The 16,730-nt window shown below is 47.1% G+C and overlaps 1 protein-coding gene across 1 annotated transcript in view; it reads left to right on the forward strand.

The window, feature by feature from the left end:
• The window catches only part of CHM (CHM Rab escort protein), a 125,395-nt gene extending 108,906 nt beyond the window's left edge, over positions 1–16,489 (forward strand). The window contains exons 13-15 of the mRNA XM_038747921.1: positions 1,344–1,442; positions 7,481–7,641; positions 14,863–16,489. Coding sequence (XP_038603849.1) covers positions 1,344–1,442; positions 7,481–7,641; positions 14,863–15,078 — 476 coding nt within the window. The 3' untranslated portion in view covers positions 15,079–16,489. The remainder of the gene's footprint in view (positions 1–1,343; positions 1,443–7,480; positions 7,642–14,862) is intronic.
• Positions 16,490–16,730: the final 241 nt, after the last annotated feature.

The following is a 16,730-nucleotide window of genomic DNA, read 5'->3' on the forward strand; positions in this document are numbered from 1 at the left end:
TTTCCCACCTGTCCTCTGTTTCACCTTACCTTTTGGGGGGTTTTTTGTTTGTTTTTCCTTTTTTTATGTCCCCTAACTTTTCCCCGTTTCATTGTCGCACCAGAACCGGGTACCCTTCTGCCGGCTCTGTCTCATCAGTTTAAGGAGCAGGGAACCATCTTTTATGGCATCTTTCATTATTCGACACATCCTACCCTTTGCCCCGGACGCTGGACTTCCCAGTGTTGGAGACTACTTTCTCCGGGGCCTGTTTCCCAGTTCCGGATTGCACTTTGCTATGGGGTGATTCGCACACTTCTCTCTTCCTGTTGGCTAGCATCCTCCTCCAATGCTTTTATCAAGTCAACAATCAACTTTATTTATTGAGCCCTTATTGTCTGTAAAAGAGTTCCTGCTTATCACTTAACCATCAGAGTACAACGCCACTGTATCTCCAAATGCTTCGTGCTGTGCTCTGCACGCAGCAGGTGTTCAATAAACCATATCAGTTGATGAAGCCAGTGTGAGGGGAAGCTGAAAATCCACCCTTTCCTCTCCATCCAAACTGCTACCATGTTAATCCAAGCATTTATCCAATCCCGCCTTGATTATTGTATCAGCCTCCTTGCCTCCATTCTCTCCCCACTCCAGTCCATACTTCACTTTGCTGGCCAGATGGTTTTTCTACAAATACGTTCAGGCCATGTTTCCCCCACTCCTCAAGAGACTCCAGTGGTTGCCCATCCACCTCCGCATCAAACGAAAACTTCTCAAAACCATTGGGTTTTAAGCACTCCATCACCTCGCCCCCTCCCACCTCGCCTCTCTAGTCTTGTACTACAACCCAATACACACACTTTGCTCCTGTAATGCCAACTTTCTCACTGTACTTCCATCTCATCTATCTCACCGCTCACCCCTCACTCACATCTTGCCTCTGACCTGAGATGCCCTCCCTCCTCAAATCTGACAGACAGTTACTCTCCCCCGTCTCCTTCAAAGCCTTATTGAAGGCACATCTCCTCCAAGAGGTTCCCTGACGAAGCCCTCCTTTCCCCTTCTCCCACTCCTTTCTGTGTCACCCTGACTTGCTCCCTTTATTCATCCCCTTCCAGGCCCACAGCATATATGTAATTTATTTCTGTTGATTTCTGTCTTCCCCTCTAGACGGTAAGCTCGCTGTGGACAGGGAACATGTCCATTTATTGTTGTAGTGTCCCAAGTGCTTAGTACAGTGCTCTGCACACAATGAGCATCTAGAGGGGGAGACAGACATTAACAGAAACAAATGGGGATGAGCAGGTGCTAACTTTTTTTTTTTTCTCCCTCCTCACTCTACCATTGACACCGTCATCCCCGGATAGATTTGGTCCATCTGACCTGCACGGCCTCCGGAACGGCAAGAGAAGATTTAGAACCAGTGGTGCAGAAACTTTTCCGCCCGTACAATGAGACCGAGCCAGGTAAGGAGAAGGGATCTTGGACAACTAATGGCCCAGAGGCGGCTTGACCTTCGAAACCCATTTTCTCTCGAAACTCCTGAATCAGCCAGTCGTATTTATTGAGCGTTTATTGTGGGAAGAGTACTTGGATTGTGCTTTTGCGAGAGAATCAATCGTACTTGTTGAGCGCTTACTGTAGGCAGAATACTGTACTAAGTGCATAGGAGAGTACAATACTGCAGAGTTGGTAAACGCTTTCCCTGTCCACAACGAGCGACCAGTCTAGAGGGCAAAGCCCTGAAGCCCCAAACGAAACCCGCCTGCCCTGGTTTCATGAAAACACTGTTCAGTTGGCACCTAGAGGATTCATGGGCCCTAGGTGCACTGAGAGACTTTGAGAGTGAGAAATGAATGAGGCTGAGTCATCTTCCTGTGGTTTCACTGCCAGGTAACTTTATTTCACATCGATTTGGTGTCCTCCACATGAATCGGTGGTATTTGATGAGCACTTACTGTGTGCTGCGCACTGCACGATGTGCTCGGGAGAGAACAATTCAGAGTTCCCTGCCAGCAAGGAACTCAAAGTCTAGAGGGGGAGACAGGTATTTACATAAATTATCGATGGGGGAAAGGGAGAATCTAGAGTTGTGTACTGAAGAGAGGTGGGACAGAGTGAATATCAAGTTCTTAGAAGGTAAGATCTGAGAGTGTAGGCAAAGGAGAAGGGGAGAAATGGGAGAAATGAAGGCTTTGTCAGGGAAGGAGGGGATGTGATTTTAGCAGGGCTTCAGGGATGGCGAGAGAGGTGGTCTGTCAGATAGGATGATGATGGTATTAAGCACTTACTATATGCAAAGCACTGTTCTAAGTGCTGGGGGCATGCAAGGTGATCAGGTTGTCCCATGTGGAGCTCACAGTCTTAATCCCCATTTTACAGATGAGGGAACTGAGGCCCAGAGAAGTGAAGTGACTTGCCCAAAGTCACATAGCAGACAAGTGGCGGAGCCGGGATTAGAACTCACGACCTCTGACTCCCAAGCCCGGGCTCTTTCCACAGAGCCACGCATAGGAACGGGGAGAGAATTCCAGGTCAGAGAGAGGGATGAGATGGAGGTACAGGCAGGTTGGCGTCCTCCCCCTCTCGATCCCCCCCACCTTACCTCCTTCTCCTCCCCACAGCACCTGTATATATGTATATATGTTTGTATGTATTTATTACTCTATTTTATTTGTACATATTTATTCTATTTATTTTATTTTGTTAATATGTTTTGTTTTGTTCTCTGTCTCCCCCTTCTAGACTGTGAGCCCACGGTTGGGTAGGGACCGTCTCTGTATGTTGCCAACTTGTACTTCCCAAGCGCTTAGTACAGTGCTCTGCACACAGTAAGCGCTCAATAAATACGATTGAATGAATGAATGAAAAGGAGCGGGGTGTCAGGGTTGGGTTGTAGTGGGAGATGAGTGAGGTAAGGTAGGAGAGGGTTAGCCCTCCTACCTTGACTTTGCCTCAGTCCAAAGAAACACAAAAGCATTCCCTCCTCTGGGAATTTTGGGGATTTTGCCCCAGAAGGGCAGCGCCTGCTGCTATTGGGGCGCATGCAAACCATCTGGGTTAAAAATTAGAAGGTTTTGAAGTATCTTGGAGTCTTTTGCTTGTCACCTATCATCTGGTGAATCATCCTCATCTTAATCGTGGCCTTCATTAGGACTCACTATTTGCTAATAGCCAAGGCAGATGGGTGGGTTAGTGAGTTAGACACAGTCCTTGTCCCTCAGAGAGTCCATCGTCTAGCTCACCCACACTGTACAAACCAGTAAACAGAAGCCCAGAAAGATTAAGTCACTTGCCCATGGGCACACGGCAGGCAGACGGCGGAGCTGGGATTAGAATCCTAGGTTTTCCGAATCCTAGTCTCGGGCTCTTCCAATAGGCCATGCTACCTCCGGTTTCAGCCGCTTTCCATTCCACTTCCATTTCCATTCGAGAAGCAGTGTGGGTTAGTGGAACGAACCTGGGCTTGGGAGTCAAAGGTCCTGGGTTCTAATCCCGGCTCTGCCACTTGTCTGCTGTGTGACCTTTGGCAAGTCACTTCACTTGCCCAAGTGAAGTGAAGTGAGGCACTGAGGTGCCTCAGTTACCTCATCTGGAAAATGGAGATTGACTGTGAGCCCCATGTGGGACAACCTGATTACCTTGTATCTACCCCGGTGCTTAGAACAGTGCTTGGCACATAGTAAGCGCTTAACGAATACCATAATCATCATCATTCCAGATGATGCCCAAGTGAAGTGAAGTGAGGCACTGAGGTGCCTCAGTTACCTCATCTGGAAAATGGGGATTAAGACTGTGAGCCCCATGTGGGACAACCTGCTTTTGCCAGGTCCCATCCTTGAATCACTTTCATCTCTTCAACCCTTCATTCATTCATTCAGTCGTACCTATTGAGTGCTTACTGTGTGCAGAGCACTGTCCTAAGCTCCTGGAAAGTACAATTCAGCAACAGATAGAGACAGTCCCTTCCCAACAATGGTGAGTGGTAGCATCCCTGCTCACGATGGTGTATCCTTCTCCCACCATGCGTGCACGCTTGTAGGGAACATGTCTACCAACTCTGTTCAATTGTACCCTCCCAAGCACTTAGTACAGTGCTCTGCACACAGTAAGCGCTCAATAAACAGGTGGATTGATTTATTCCCCGTTCTTCATGTGAGCCACTCCCCTTGTTCAGGCCGTTGGGAGGACAGACACTCCCCTCTCGAGCAAAACGCCAAGGCCTTTTGGGATGAGCCAGGACGAAGTCCGTAAATCGGCAGAGTTCTCATGGCCTGCGGTCATCTCACCTCTCCCACCGCCCCTAAGCCTCCAATAGCTTTTCCCCGTTTTTAAACTTCATAAATATCCGCAGTTGTTGCTAAAGCTCTCGACTGTAGATGGTTCTTCAGTTACATTTTGCGAATCAGACTATTATTCTCGTGGTTATTTAATTTGGTGCAAGCCGCACTTACGTAAATACTGAACTTTCTCCCCCTTCATTTATCCTCCGGGTTCTGATACTTGTTTGTTTGGCCTGGAGATTCAAGCGGGCCAGAACTGTCAGGGCAGAATGTTCTCGAAACAAGGCGCCACTCTCGGGAATATCCATTAAAAAAAAAAAAAACTTACACTTTTTCTATTGAGAAAAAAAGGAGAAATAAAACTGGAGAAAAAGGATGGTCGCGAAAGGATTTTTGGTTTCTCAGCAGCTGGTGAGCCTCTGAGAACTATTCCCTTCCATAATGTCACTGTTTGAAGGGATCCCATTTCAGCTGGCGAGGTGTTAAGGGCCTGACAGGAATTCTTTGGTTGGTTCTTCAATCAGAGGGCTCCTCAGGTGCGCCATAGCCCGTCCTCCTCCCTCCCCACCCCTTCGCCTCCACCCCCTCTACCGCTCGGGCCTTTTCATCATCAGGATGAGGTAGTGGCCGTATTTTAATTAAAATGTCAGAACAAATACTGTTGGAGTTATTGAAAATGAATCACCAGATAAAGTGTGCAGTGGGCCATGGCAGGTCAAAGAGGCAAAGTCACCTGGAAGGGAGGGCTCCATTCATTTTCCTGCCGTAACTGAAGAACAAGCAACTTTACGAACCGATGGGAACTTTTCTAATACATTAAAGCGCCTCTTCTCCGGACCGGGCCTGGATTTTTCCTGCCCGATGGCTTTCGTTTATTGTTGTAAATTACGTGGGAAGGATGTTAAAGCCTGTTCTTGGGGATATCAATCAATTAATATCAATCATTCAGTGAATCAGTGGTATTTATTGCATTTAATACAGTGCTCTGCACACAGTAAGCGCTCAATAAATATGATTGAGTGAATGAATTTATTAAGCACTTGCAAAGCACTGTACTAAGCATTTGGGACAATGTACAATACAGTATTGTTGGTAGACATGATTCCTGCCCACAAGGAGTTTACTGTCCAGAGGAGGAGACAGACACTTAATATGCATGTGTGTATATGTACTAAATTTGGGGTTTTATGTGTATGTGTGTATATATATCATCATCATCATCATCAATCGTATTTATTGAGCGCTTACTATGTGCAGAGCACTGTACTAAGCGCTTGGGAAGTACAAATTGGCAACATATAGAGACAGTCCCTACCCAACAGTGGGCTCACAGTCTAAAAGGGTGAGACAGAGAACAAAACCAAACATACTAACAAAATAAAATAAATAGAATAGATATGTACAAATAAAATAAATAAATAGAGTAAAAAAATGTACAAACATATATACATATATAAACATATATACATATATATATATATATATATATATACATATATTGTTCAAGACATCCATCCTCAAGGGAGGCATTTTATCCTCTAGAATTCCATTTGTTTCCATTTTTCTCAAACTTTTTCTCATCATTTGTGTGGCCAGGCATTATCAATCAATCTTTTGATTGTATTTACTGAGTGCTTACCACGTGCAGAACACGGAACTAAGTGCTTGGGAGAGTATAGTAGAACAGAGTGCGATAGACACCTTCCCTGCACTCAAGGAACTTACAGTCTAGAGGTTAACATATGTAAAATACATAGAATCATTATCATTCCAGAGGCCCATTCTTCCAAAATGAAAGTAATTTGTCCTTACAGAATGACTCATTTTTCCCAAGAAACACCTCTGAGGCCCCTCTTTTTGTGGTATTTATTAACTGCTTACTATACATCTGGCACTGTCCTAAGCCATGGGAGAGCCGCAAGCTAATCAGGTTGAACACAGTCCATGTGTTCAACAGTGTGGCTCAGTGGAAAGAGCGTGGGCTTGAGAGTCAGAGGTCGTGGGTTCTAATCCCTACTCCGCCACTGGTCTGCTCTGTGACCTTGGGCAAGTCACTTAACTTCTCTGGGCCTCAGTTCCCTCATCTGTAAAATGGGGATTAAGACTGTGAGCCCCCCGTGGGACAACCCGATCACCTTGTAACCTCCCCAGCGCTTAGAACAGTGCTTTGAACATAGTAAGCGCTTAACAAATACTATCATTATTATTATTAAATACCATTCAAAGAAAAAAATGTATCTCCTCAGAGACCGGAGGAGGAGACCATCTAGGTTCGGAGACAGATCTCTGCTCCCGGAGCCAACGTAAGACCTCCAGCCAAATCCCTGCAACCCGCTGTGTCCTTGTGGTATTGATGGCTTGAGACATTTCCAGTTCCCATCTCTTCTGTCCAGCCATCATCATCATCAATCGTATTTATTGAGTGCTCACTATGTGCAGAGCACTGTACTAAGCGCTTGGGAAATACAAGTTGGCAACACAGCCATCTCCCTTCCTAGCTGCCAGCTGACCCCTGAGAAGGATGAAGGAATTCTCGAGCCATCCAAAGATGTTAAGGTCAAAGCCTGATGAGTCTCTTGCTTCCAGGAGCATTTATCAGTCTTACGGGCTTTTCAGTTTCCCAGGCTTTCTCCTTAGGGTGCCAACTTTTTGTGAATGTAATCATCCTGATGCAAAATTAAAGGGGTATTGTCAGCAGGGATGGTGTCTTCTAGCGCTGCTGATTTTTTTCAAGCATTTGTACAGTGCTTTGCACACAGTAGGTGCTCAATAAGTCCTTTTCATTGATTGCTTAAAATATTCTAATCACCGTCTTAACCCAGTTAACACTCCCCGCAGCACGTTGGCGGTCTTTCCGTTATTTGGGGCCGCATTTCCAGATAACAGACCACCTGAGAAAGGAAATACGATTGGGTCATATCCTGGGAGGCAAGGAGCTGATAAAAACCCTCAGAGAGGTGAGGCAGGAGACTCGCAATGCACTTCCTCTATATTTTGATTCTCCGAGAGCCAACTGGGCTTGTAGTTTCCAAACTGACGTCAGATTCATCCCAAGTGAAAAAGAGTTCGGAGTTTGGAAGACCACCTGTGCCCGTCCTCGTTCCCATCCACGCCCTAAGTAGTCATTCTGATTCCAAAGCTTCCGTTTGAGCAGTTAGTAACGTCGTCTCTCGATTTCCCTCCGTGAAGTTGAGCGGTTTATTTTCCATCTTTCGATCCAGGAAATGAAGAGGTGGACAAGCCCGGCGTTCTGTGGGCTCTCTATTTCAACATGAGGGACTCTTCCGGCATCGCCAGGGACTCGTATCCCGATCTACCGTCCAATGTCTACGTTTGCTCTGGACCCAGTGGGGCTTTAGGCAGCGATCACGCAGTCAAGCAGGTAAAGCCATCTGCCTTAAGAGGAAAAATGTTGGGGGGATGATGGAGCGAGAAGGGGGACCTATTTCCTGGGGGAGATGGGCGATCGTAGAACTGTGAGCCCACTGTTGGGTAGGGATTGTCTCTATCTATTGCCGAATTGTACTTTCCAAGCGCTTAATACAGTGCTGTGCACACAGTAAGTGCTCAATAATAATAATAATAATAATGGCAGTTATTAAGCGCTTACTATGTGCAAATCACTGTTCTAAGCACCGGAGAGGTTACAAAGTGATCAGGTTGTCCCGCGGGGGGCTCACAATCTTAATCCCCATTTTACAGATGAGGGAACAGAGGCCCAGAGAAGTGAAGTGACTTGCCCAAAGTCACCCAGCTGACAGTTGGCGGAGCCGGGATTTGAACCCATGACCTCTGACTCCAAAGCCCGGGCTCTTTCCACTGAGCCACGCTGCTTCTCAATAAATACGATTAAATGAACGAATGAACAGGGATTGCTTTTAGCGCTCACTTTGCAGCGTACCCTAAATAGTAATAATGATTGTGGTATTTGTTAAGCGCTTACTATATGCCAAGCGCTGTTCGTGAGCACTGGGGTAGATACAAGGCAGTCAGATTGGACACAGTCCCTGTCTCACAAGGGGCTCACAGTCTTTATCCCCATTTTACAGAGAAGGTAACTGAGGCACAGAGCAGTGAAATGACTTGCCCGAGGTCACACAGCAGACAAGTGGCAGAGCCAGGAGTAGAACCCAGGTCCTTCTAACACCCAGGCCCATGTACTATCCTCTAGATGATACTGCTTCTCTTAATTTGGATGGTTACTTGGTGTTGATCTTCCCACATTACTTCTGGCTAGTTTTAGCCAGGGACATTTCTTGCCTTTCCTCCCACTGAGGAACTTCTTAGTTTCTTTCTGTTCTACACCCAAAAGTAAGCCCTTTGCCCTGGAGGTTTGTAACAGAAACCCCTGGCACCATTTCAAATATGGAGTCTGTAGGCTACAATTACGGGATAACATTTAACCTCCACGTTGCTTGACAAAGCAGTAATTTACTTCCCATGAAAGTAGCTCCATGGCTGAAGTATTCTCCCCTATAGAAAGTAGTCCAGAGCTATTATTATTATTATTGAACTATATGAAAAAGTGAATTTTAAACCATTATTTATATTTTAAGCTAGTGTACCCCTTTTAGACAAAAGACTTTTTAAATAAAAAAAATGTCATTGATAAAGCCTCCCGGCAAAAAGACCTAAAGTCATCAGAGATCTAATCCAGCATGAATCGTGGCCCGCTCTTTGCCCTCTATCAGTTTCTTCTGTCCAGGCCCTACCTCCTGCCCCTCCCCACAGCACCTGTATATATGTTTGTACAGATTTATTACTCTATTTTACTTGTACATATTTACTATTCTATTAATTTTGTTAATGATGTGCATCTAGCTTGACTTCTATTTATTCTGATGACTTGACACCTGTCCACGTGTTTTGTTTTGTTGTCTGTCTCCCCCTTCTAGACTGTGAGCCCGCTGTTGGATAGGGACCATCTCTATATGTCACCAACTTTTACTTCCCAAGCGCTTAGTTCAGTGCTCTGCACACAGTAAGCACTCAGTAAATACGATTGAATGAATGAATGAATCATGCACCAAACCCAGAGACTTGGGCCCAGGGTTTTGCCGAGAACTCAGTGGCCCCCAAATAGGAAACATGTCCCTCTCTGATTTTTACAAATAAGTCACTTCTCCGTTTGTGTGGAAACAGACCTTGGTTTCCTGTTCTCTTTGAGAAATGGACTTGGGAAGTGATGATCGTAGTGATTCATTCATTCATTCAACTGTATTTATTGAGCATTTACTGTGTGCTGAGCACTGTACTAAGCGCTTGGGAAGTACAAGTCGGCAACATAGAGAGACGATCCCTACCCAACAACGGGCTCACAGTCTAAAAGGGGGAGACAGACAATAAAGCAAAACATGTAGACAGGTGTCAGAATCATCAGAACCAATAGAATTATAGCTATATCATCAATCGTATTTATTGAGCGCTTACTGTGTGCAGAGCACTGTACTAAGCGCTTGGGAAGTACAAGTCGGCAACATATAGAGACGATCCCTACCCAACAACGGGCTCACAGTCTAAAAGGGGGAGACAGACAATAAAGCAAAACATGTAGACAGGTGTCAAAATCGCCAGAACCAATAGAATTATAGCTATATGCACATCATTAACAAAATGAATAGAATAGTAAATATGTACAAGTGAAATAAATAGCTTAATAAATCCGTACAAACATATATACAGGGGCTGTGGGGAGGGGAAGGAGGTAGGGCGGGGGGGATGGGGAGGAGGAGAGGAAAAGGGGGGCTCAGTCTGGGAAGGCCTCCTGGAGGAGGTGAACTGTCAGTAGGGCTATGAAGGGAGGAAGAGAGCTAGCTTGGCAGATGTGCGGAGGGAGGGCGTTCCAGGCCAGGGGAAGGACGTGGGCCGGGAGTCAGTGGTGGGACAGGCAAGTCACACTGCTTCTCTAATCAGGTTGGACGTGGATACATCCTGTTTTACAGATGAGGGAACTAAGGCATGGAGAAGTGAAGTGACTTAGCCAAGGTCACCCAGCAGACGAGTGGGGGAGCCAGGTCCTTCTGAGTCCCAGGCTCAGGCTCTAACCACTTGGCCTTGCTGCTTCTCTCTAGTTGGAGAGAGGAAGGAGGAGATGCTAGAGAGGGAGGTGGTGCAGCAGTGATGGGAAAACTGGGGGAAGAGGTTTGGGAAGGAAAGATGCAGAGCAGCCTGGCCTAGGGGAAAGACCACGGCGGCCCTGGGAGTCAGAGGACTTGGGTTCTAATCCCCGCTCTGCCAACTGCTTGCTGTGTGACTTTCGGCAAACCACTGAGCTTCTCTGTGCCTCAGTCACCTCATCTGTAAAACGGGGATTAAATCCTCCCTCCAATTTAGACTGTGAGACCCAGGTGGATCAGAGACTGTGTCCAACCTGATATGCTTGAATCCCCTCCAGTGCCTGGAGCAGTGCTTGACACATACATAAGAAGTTCTTAACAAATACCATAAAATGAGATATTAATCAATCAATCATATGTGAACGCTTACTATGTGCAGAACACTGTATTAAGCTGATGCTGTATTAAGGTAATGCCGACCAACCCTCCGGGTGGGGAAACTGTACAGTGCATATTGCAACCTGCACTGCCACTTGCCTGAGGTGTGAGCTTGAGAAACTCACTGGACTTCTCACTGCCTCAGTTTCCTCATCTGTAAAATGGAATTCATGGGAGCCCCAGAGATACCATCCAACTTGATCATCTTGTGTGTACCCCAGTGCTTGGAATAAAGTAGACACTTAACAAATATCACAGTTATAAAATATTCTGCGGGTTGGAAGCAGAAGATACTGGGGTCATATTTTCTTCTTTGCAGTACTCCTCCAAGCCATCAGTACAGTGCTCTGCACCCAATTAGGCGCTCAGTTAAAGTGATTGATTGACTGATTCAATCAATCAGATTGATTGATTGATCGAATCAATCAGTGGTATTTATTGAGCACTTACTTTATGCAGAGCACTGTTCTCAGTGCTTGGGAGAGTACAACAGAATTAGCAGACATATTCCCTGCCCAGAGTGAGCTTACAGTCTAGAGGGGAGACAGACTTTAATATGAAAAAATAAGTAACTTATAATAAATAATTTAGGATATGTCGATTGATTTCCTGCCAATGGGAATTCCGTCCAAAAACACCGTGCTCCCACTAACCTTCTCATTGTTTCTCGATCTCGTCTATCTCGCCTCCGACCTCTCGCCCACATCCTGTCTCTGTCCTGGAACGCCCTCCCTCCTTATATCAGACATAATTTCTCCCCCCCAACTTCAAAACCTTATTGAATACACATCTCCTCCAAGAAGCCTTCCCTGACTAAGCCATCCCCTCCTCCCATTCCCTTCGGCATCACCCTGACTTGCTTTTCATCCTCCCTCCCAGCCCCACAGCACATATGTATATACCTGTAATTTATTTATTTATATTAATGTCTGTCTCCCTCTCTAAACTGTGAGCTCGTTGTGGGCAGGAATGTGTCTGTTTGTGGTTGTATTATACTCTCCAAAGCGCTCAGTACAGTGTTCGCACACAGCACTCGATAAATAGGATTGAATGAAACAACGAGGCAAGATTTCAGGATCAGGTAAGGGGCTTTGAAAAATCAGCCGAGAAAAACTTCACCACCAGTTACCTGTAGTTTCCTAACATTCAGCCAGCTTGCCGCTTACTCAGTTAATTACTTAAAGTGAATGCCAGAACAAAGGGAAATTATTATTGACTCTTTTGCACGATTTCAACTGAATAAGGTTAACTCAAAAACTAGTAGACCTGAAAGCGTACTCTGCTGTTTAAATTGTTCAATTTCAATCAAAGTCAAACCCTCGGAGCAAGCATAAACGAAATGTTAGCGATTATTGTTTGTGATCAGTAATGAATAGTTGAGACTTGGTCTAATGCAGCACAAACTAGGAAGTGGGAGACCGTCGCATCTTGTAGATCGGGTAAATCCTGTTTCCGGAGACAGCGTCCATTTGGAAGTCATCCTAACATGGTTTTCCAGATTGTGCAGAACCCGAACTCCTCACCCCTTAGGTGACTTTTTAACTTTTAAAATCAGACCGAATCTTGGGCAGGTGATCATTATTATAAGCTCTTCATTAACCCACTTCTTCTACCTTTTAACCGTAAGATCTTGAGGAAAAGAAGCAGAATGTGGGAAATCACCAGTCAGTGATGTCCAGGTGGAGTTCATGCAGGGTGGACAAGATCTGGCTACGTGGTGGCATAGTAATAATAATAGTTGCAGTATTTGTAAAGCGCTTACTATATACTAAGCACTGGGGTAAGTGTAATAGAAGCAGAATGGACACTGTCCTTGTCCCACGTGGAGCTCACAATCTAAGGGAGAGGGAGAACAGGTATTTCATCCCCATTTTATTGGTGAGAAAATGGAGGCACAGAGATTGTAGACTTTCTTGAGATCACACAGCGGGCAAGTGACAGAGCCAGGTCCTCTGATTCTCGGCCCATGCTCTTTCCACTAGGCCACACTGCTTCTCATGAAGAGGTTTGATGAAGACTAATCCCCAGGCTGGCACGAAATCTACCAAAGTGGGGTTTTGGGGGGGATTTTTTTTAGGCATTTCTTAGAAGCAGCGTGGCTCAGTGGAAAGAGCACAGGCTCGGGAGTCAGAGGTCGTGGGTTCAAATCCCAGCTCTGCCACTTGTCAGCTGTGTGACCTTGGGCAAGCCACTTAACTTCTCTGGGCCTCAGTTACCTCACCTGTAAAATGGGGATTAAGAGTGTGAGCCCCACGTGGGACAACCTGATCACCTTGAATCCTCCCCAGCGCTTAGAACAGTGCTTCGCATGTAGTAAGCGCTTAACAAATACCAAAAAAAATTGCTTACTATAATAATAATAATAATAATGATGGCATTTAAGCGCCTACTATGTGCAAAGCACTGTTCTAAGCACTTACTATGTGCCGGCACTGTTCTAAGTCCTGGGGTGGATGCAGAATAATCAGGTTGAACACAGCCCATGTCCCACCTGGGGCTCTTCAGTTGTAAATTCAATTTTACAGATGAGGTGGCTGAGGCACAGAGAAGGTAAAAGTGACTTGCCCACGGTCATGCAACAGACAAGCGGCGGAGTCGGGATTAGAACCCAAGTCCTTCTGACCCCCAAGCCTGTACTCTATCCCCTAGGCCATGCTGCCTTTCCAGTTATCCCCCTCGATTACACTGCTCAGCCCAGGGATCAGCAGTCCTACCATTGGCTGGAAAGCCGGATGACCTCCACACAGGCCCCGTTCAGCGAGGGGTGGGTAGTCAATGAGTAGTCTTTCTAAGGTAGGGCAGCGCCGCCTAATAGGTAGCGCAGGCCTCGGAGGCAGGAGGCCCGGATTCAAGGGGCCTTTTGTGTGACCTGGGACGGACAGAGCCCCCTTTTTCCTCTCCTCCTCCCCATCCCCCTCGCCCTACCTCCTTCCCCTCCCCACATCATCTATGTATATATTTGCACAGATTTATTACTCTATTTATTTTACTTGCATATATTTACTATTCCATTTATTTTGTTAATGATGTGCATTTAGCTTTAATTAATAATAATAATAATAGTATTTGCTAAGCGCTTACTACGTGTGAAGCGCCGTTCTAAGCACTGGAGGGGATACAAGGTGATCAGGTTGTCCCACGTCTTAATCCCCCTTTTACAGAGGAGGTAACTGAGGCACAGAGAAGTTAAGTGACTTGCCCAAGGTCACACAGCAGACATGTGGCAGAGCCGGGGTTAGAACCCACGAACTCTTGACTCCCAAACCCATGCTCTTTCCACTGAGCCACGCTAATTCGGTTTGTTCTGACGACTTGACACCTGTCCACATGTTTTGTATTGTTGTCTGTCTTCCCCTTCTAGACTGTGAGCCTGTTGTTGGGTAGGGACAGTCTCTATATGTTGACAGCTTATACTTCCCAAGCGCTCAGTACAGTGCCCTGCCCACAGTAGGTGCTCAATAAATACAACTGAATGAATGAATGAATGAAAGTCACTTGACCTCTTTGCCGCTCACTCTGCTCATCTGTAAAATAGAGATGAGACAGAATGTGAGCCCCTTCTAGATCATCGATTGAGCCTGACCTGATCACTTCGTCTCTGCCCTGGGGCTCAGCATCTAGTACATGCTCAATGTCATAGTGATGATAAACGACTACTGTGTGAAGAGCACTTAGGAATCTGTGTGTCTCTTCAGCCGATCACCCCCACCGATCGCACAGAAATCGGAGCTCTCTAAGTTCAATAAGATTTTCACGTGTCAGATGGGATTGCAGTCCTGGGGCCAGTCGGGTGCTGAGGTTGTTGGCCGGGCAGCCGTCCTTCTGATGGATCAATCAATCAATCGTATTTATTGAGCGCTTACTGCGTGCAGAGCACTGTACTAAGCGCTTGGGAAGTACAAGTTGGCAGCATATAGAGACAGTCCCTACCCAACAGTGGGCTCACAGAGATGGACCCCGAGACGCGCTTCCCCACTCGGGCGGGCCGTGGGTGCCTTCAGGTTGGAGGGTCTCACCCGCCCCCCTGACACAGAGAAGTCAAGGGATGGTATATGCGTTTCCAGAGCCACCCTTAACTGAAACCCATTCTCCCCTCTGCTCCCGGCCAGGCCGAAAGCCTATTCCAGCACCTCTTCCCCAACGAAGAGTTCTGCCCGCCTCCACCCAACCCGGAAGACATCGTCTTCGACGGAGCCGGGAGCCAGCCGGAGGATCCCGGGTTTGGCCAAGCGTCCACCGCCGAGTCGGAGACCCCCGAGGGCGGCCCGGGGCCGGAGGGCAGCCAGGGACCCGAGGGCGAGGGCGGCCGGCTCCCGGAGGAATAGGCAAGCGCTAGCCCGGAGACTCCTCCCACACCTCCACCGACCCGGCCCCGGCCTCCGCCCGACCTCCGCTGCGGAAGCCCGGTTCGAGATCGACCTCCGCCCACCCCTCGGTCGTGAATTCGCAACGTGGTAAAGACGGGTCCGGCGGGGAGGCGGTCCCATTCCGAGGAGGGTCCGGGGACGCCCGCTCCCTCGGCACTTCTCGGGGGGCCGATCGGGGGCCACTCCCCGGTCGAGGGCAGGGTAACCAGCCTCCCGCGGACCCCACCTTCTGAAGCGGGGGAAGCCGAGGGAGGGAAGGGGGGGCCTCTCGTTGTCTTTTGAGGCCTCCGGACCGCGTTTCCTCCACTTGCTCCAAAGGGCGTTCTCTTCCAGAAAGGAGGAAAGTGAAGTTCACGTCCGTGCGTTAGCCCTGTCGGTCCGTATGAATCAGAAGGAATAAAATGACATAGTCCGGTCGGCCTAAAATAACGTCCGTGTCCCTATTTGAGATAGCGGTGTTTCTCCAAGTTTCAGAAGGTTGAGGATTTTGCCTAAGAAGCTGTCGCTCCGGTTAGGAAAAGTTAGCTTCTCATCCATGATACACTGTTACGTGCCCAGGACAGTGAATGTTTTAATTTTGAATCTTCAGGTGACTTAAGAACAAACTCGTTGGCGTTTCAACAGAGGCCCCACAGTTTGGGGAGAAGGTGGGCGGATTTGGTCTCTGTAAGGACCGCGTCTTCCAATTCTGTTGTATTGAACGCTCCCAAGGGCTTAATAACAGTGCTCCGCACACAGTAAGCAGCTCACTAAATAGCGCTGATTGATTAATTGATTGATTCTAGTCCGGACACCCCCTCCACCGGGACCCGCTTCACCATGGCAACCATGACGCTACCTCCCCGCCTCCTCCTCGATCATCCAGGTGCTGTGGAGATGGAGTTTATCGGAGGAAACCCCCTTGAGGCGTTCGGAGCATAAGAAAGGCTTTCTATGATATCTGAGGTATTTGCCAACACCTCTCACAGGCAAATCTCGAGCTCCCAGAGAGTTGGGAAATTAAGAAAGCCCTAGGCTTCAGAATCCTGCAGAGCAGGGAGGTCCGACAAACATAAAAAAGTCTACAAATAGAGTAACCGGAATAAGTGATTGAATGTATGGTTGATTAAATCTAGACACGTCAGTGCTGAGGATGGATATGAATGTGCACCTAAGAGCTTGACGTGGCTGATGGGTTGATGCTTCTCAGGATGCTGGGAATTAACGGGGGAAAGTCGTAGGAGGAGACGGAATATGTTCTTTGAGCGTCTCTTGGAGTTAGGCCCCTGTGGGCATAATCGGTCAATAAGAGACCTGGCTAAGCGCTTGGGGGACCACAATATTTAGCAGACATGATCCCTGCCTTCTAGGAGCAAACAGTCTATCGCAGTGTTCCTCCATTCATTCATTCAATCGTATTTATTGAGCACGTACTGTGTGCAGGGCACTGTACTTAGCGCCTGGAAAGTACAATTCAGCAATAAAAAGAGACAATCCCTGCCCACACCGGGTTTACAGTCTAGAAGGAGGGGAGACAGACATCGAAACAAGTAAACAGGCATCAATATAAATAGGATTATAGATATATACACATCAAAACAAATAGGCATCAGTATAAATAGGATTATAGA

Source organism: Tachyglossus aculeatus, chromosome 6 (assembly GCF_015852505.1).
Source record: "Tachyglossus aculeatus isolate mTacAcu1 chromosome 6, mTacAcu1.pri, whole genome shotgun sequence".
NCBI classification, from domain to species: domain Eukaryota; kingdom Metazoa; phylum Chordata; class Mammalia; order Monotremata; family Tachyglossidae; genus Tachyglossus; species Tachyglossus aculeatus.